Raw genomic sequence first — 4,645 nt, forward strand, 5'->3', positions numbered from 1 at the left:
GGATTAAAAAAGAGGTTTCGAATGCTAGGCATTTTTTTTTTTTTTTTTTTTTTTTTTTTTTTTTATAATTTAACTAAGGCATTTGTTGATCACAAAATACTGCTCCAGAAGTTGGACTATTATGGAATATGGGGAGTAGCTCAGTTGGTTTAATCTTAATTTAACAACATACAGCAAAAGATCATTGTTCACAGTATTGAGAATAGCTATGATGTGGGGTCTGAGTGGGGTATGGTCAGTTGGGGGGGGGGGGGGGGGTGTGCCCCAGGGATCAGTGCTGGGGCTAATCCTGTTCCTTGTTTATGTAAATGATACACCCTCTAGTATTACAGGTGATTTTAAAGTATTTCTGTTTGCTGATGACACCAGCTTGGTAGTAAAGGAAGTTGTGTGCAACATTAGCATTGTTTCAAATAGTGCAGTTCATAACATACGTTCATGGCTAGTAGAAAATAAACCAATGCTAAATCATAGTAAGACTCAGTTTTTACAGTTTCTAATACACAGTTCAACAAACTCTACATTTTAATGTCACAAAATGGCATATGATTAGTGAAAGTGAACAGTTCAAATTTCTAGGTGTTCAGATAGATAGCAAACTGTCATGGAAAGTGCATGTTATGGCTCTTGTTCAGAGACTTGATGCCATCTTTACTGTTTGAATGGTATCTGAAGTGAGTGATAGTTTGACACAAAAAGTAGTCTGTTTTGCTTATTTTCATTAGATTGTGTTGTATGGTATTAAATTTTGAGGCAACTCTTCCCACTCTTAAAGGATATTTTTGGCTCAGAAACGGGTGGCTTGAGCAATAAGTGGTGAGAGTTCACAAACCTCTTGTCAACCCCTTTACATTAGTCTGGGTATTCTGACATTGGCCTCTCAATACATATATTCTTTACTATCACTTCTTGTTAACAGTATCAGCTTATTCCCAAGAATTAGCAGCTGTCACTCAGTTGATACTAAGCAGAAGTTGAATCTGCATTTGGATTGCACTTCCTTCACTCTTGTGCAAAAAAAAAAGGTGTGCAATATACTGCAGTGTCCATTTTCAATAAGCTACCATAAGAATTCAGAGCTTTTAGCAGTAATCCACACACTTTCAAATTGAAACTGAAGAGTTTCCTCATGGGTCACTCTTCATCTGTTGAAGAGTTCCTTGAAAAATTAGCTGTTTCCAATGTTATGTTGTTGATTGCATTTACATAAACTTATAACTTGTCTTTTATTTGGTTCATAAAAATTTTATTTTATCTGTTATTACTTTTATGTTGTAATTTCATGAACTGACACGTTCCATGACCTTGGAGATGAACTCCTCAGTTTGGTCCTATGGGACTACATGTGTAAAATAAAAAAATCATGAAATTGTCAGTTTTTAATTTCTGTGTAGCTATGAAGTCCAACCATGTATTTCACAAGTGTTTACTGTGAACATACCTTAAAGGAGCACAGTAGATAAATTTATCTCATACCACTGGCGAGCACTTCTCATTCAACTGACAAACTGTCATCACTTTCAGTCTCTAATGAAATATCATCACATTCTTCTTCACTTTCTGAGCCTCTAAATTCATTGTCAAACTCAGAATTATTGTAGCCATCTTTTTTTGAAAGCATTGCCTAAACAGTAATACCGGAGGGAGCGCCCAAAAGTGAAAATTTTGTTGCAGAGTATGCAAACCGGCGCACAGTAAAGACAATATCTAGTGACAACCACCTCAACAAAAAAACAATAGTCAGGTTTCAAATGTAGAACCAGATGCTCCTCTAGTGGCTCAGCACTTAACTACCAGTGCAGAAACACACATAAGTGGGGTTTTATTTTTTCCAAGGTCTGTTCCCGAGTTGCCGAAGTACACTCGGGATTTTAAGTTTTTATCAGAATAATAAAAAAGAGCTGATTTGAGGGGTTTTAGGTTAAGGGGTTCACTATTTACTCATCGTGAACGTATAGAATAGTGGATATTCATAGTAACTTGGTAGCTACTTTAGGTTATTACTTATATACCTATCATGGCTTAAATGATGTTAATGTTTACTCTAAGTTCTGCTGTAAGTGTTTGCTTTCCTGAAGTAATTGTAAGAACCTAATATGTCTGGAAGAAACATTATTATGGACCTCTACATTGGTGTGCAAAACTTAACAACAAAAGTAACTTCTGCATGCAGTTTCACTGCCGAGTAACATAGCTTGATGAAACTTATACATAGAAATAAGTGCTACAGTATAGCACAAAACATAACTGAATGAAATACGCCATGGAGGAACAGACATGACACTTTCATTCAAAGACAATAATTACACTGAAGTCACCATGATTTATGTTGGTCCCCTGACATTACAAATTATGTATATGGTTGTTAATATGGTGTGTGATCACCACAAACCACAGTGCATGCTCTGCAATAGAATTGTTGTGGTAGAGCATACCATTCCTCCACCAGTGAGACATCTGCTGGATAGTTGTTGGTGCATGTCATCCCATTGATGCTTGATGGGATTGAAGTCAGGCTAACGGGCAGGCCACTTCATTTGCTGAATATCCTTTTGTTCCACAAACTCTTCCACCTATGCACTCACTCATTGTCATCCATAAAAAATGTAGTGGCCGAATGCACTCCTGAAAAGACTCGCATGGGGTAGGAGTACAATATCGCAATAATGTCGATCAGTTTAGTGTGGTGGTCTAAAAGATTTGTGGTGCTGTAAAATGTTGCATGGGCATGCTGACATCGAAATCTTTGAACACAGGACACTCACCAGTCAACACTATTGTGATGTACACATGTCCCTTAAGGGGTGTGCATTTAGCCCTGACTTCATTTCTATGGGTGACACTGCCAGACTGCATGGAACTGTACAGGTGGATCAGCTTACTTCAGTGAGAGAAGATTCAGCAAATGAAATGACCTGCATGTTCCCCCAACTTAAATCCCATTGAGCATATGTGGGATATGTTGTGGAGGTGTATTGTAACATTTCCCATGCACCAACAACCATCTAACAGTTGCCAATCACACTGGAGAAGGAATGGAATGCTCTGCCCCCAGAATGCCTTATCAAGCTTATGGCCAGCATGAGAGCATGTTGCAGAGTATGTATGCACTGCTGTCCATGGTGATCACAAACCCTATTAAGAACCATGTCATGACCAGGAAACCATCATACATCAGCGATCTCTGTGTAATTATTGTCTTTGAATGAAAATGGTGTTTCTGTTCTCTCGTCGTATGTTTCTTTGTCACCTTCTGTGCTGTATTGTAGCAGTTTTCAGTGTGTGCTCAGTTTCATCGAGCTGTTACTAGTCTGTGACAGTTACTAGCATCCTTTGTTTTGCACACCATTGGACTGCACTGTTCTGTTCTATATCCTACATTGTTACATATGTGTGTCAAATTTGAGTTATTCCTCTCACCAAGAGCATAGTAATGAAGATTTGTTAAATGAGATGTTTCTTTGAAAACTTGGGTTTCATGTGAAAACGTCTGCTTAAAATTAAAGTACACCAAATATTTATGTATTTAATTTGTTATGGCCTTATTTCAGGTATCTTCATTTGGAAAAACTGTATGCTTGTCTGGCTTCATGGGCATTGATATACCACCACCACATGGCCCGCTGTGGATTCTGGGAGATGTTTTTATTGGCAGATTCTACACAGAATTTGACATGCAAAACAATCGTGTTGGTTTTGCTGAGTCTATGTAGAAATAAGTGTTCTGGCAGTAGTCTCCAGTCCGTAATGTCGTCTTGCAGATCATAATACAGATACTAATAAGTGTTGTTACATATTTAAAAATGTCTTTTTTCCTGTAGAAAAGACTGATTTAAGTTTAAAATTTTGTGTAAAGCTTTAATCACTTGTTATTAAGTAACAAATCGCCAAAAAAAGTAGGCTTTATGCATTTTGTTGTTATATTGTACATGCATTATGTATGTATTTACCAAATTTAAGTTCGTTCAGGCAGTCTAAGACTGTCTCTGAAATGTTGAAGACCAAATAAAGTTGGAACACTTGAAAAAAAATAAATATCTACCTATCTCTCTCTTCCCCCCCCCCCCCCGTGTGTGTGTGTGTGTGTGTGTGTGTGTGTGTGTGTGTGTGTGTGTGTGTGTGTGTGTGTGTGTGTGTGTGTGTGTTTTAAACCAATTTATAAAATTGCTAATTACGTTGTGTTCAATATATGTACACATTGTATGCCATGCATGCCACTGAAAAGTATTATGGCACATACTTAGTCAGTTAAAACACATAATTAGTAGCTATGGGTTATTCACTGATATTTAAGACACAATATGTAAAAAAAGTTCTTGCTAGTGTAACAGTTGAAGTCTTTTGCCAATGTTTTGTTCTTCAGTTGTGAGTTCCACATACTGACTTCCAAAATTGTCTTCTCCAGTCATGTGGCATGCTTTATAAGGGAAGCTTAGAAATATGCTTGTTTCCCATCCCTACTTTCATCATTAACATGACTTCAGTGTGGTTATCTGCCAGGCAGATTGTTTCACCTATATGCTTGGTTTTGAGTCTGCTAAAGCAAAACTGTGTTCATTAGTCAGTGCTACAATATGTATCAGTCACCAATTCTTTTACCTCTGCTGATGTTTGTTTGTTGTATTAAAAACTGCAGAATTACACT

General features: G+C 37.3%; 1 protein-coding gene across 1 annotated transcript in view; it reads left to right on the forward strand.

Moving 5' to 3' along the window:
* The window catches only part of LOC126248320 (lysosomal aspartic protease), a 52,328-nt gene extending 48,294 nt beyond the window's left edge, over positions 1 to 4,034 (forward strand). Inside the window, exon 9 of the mRNA XM_049949209.1 lies at positions 3,552 to 4,034. Within this exon, the coding sequence (XP_049805166.1) occupies positions 3,552 to 3,713 (162 nt within the window). The 3' untranslated portion in view covers positions 3,714 to 4,034. The remainder of the gene's footprint in view (positions 1 to 3,551) is intronic.
* Positions 4,035 to 4,645: the final 611 nt, after the last annotated feature.

Source organism: Schistocerca nitens, chromosome 3, assembly GCF_023898315.1.
Source record: "Schistocerca nitens isolate TAMUIC-IGC-003100 chromosome 3, iqSchNite1.1, whole genome shotgun sequence".
NCBI classification, from domain to species: domain Eukaryota; kingdom Metazoa; phylum Arthropoda; class Insecta; order Orthoptera; family Acrididae; genus Schistocerca; species Schistocerca nitens.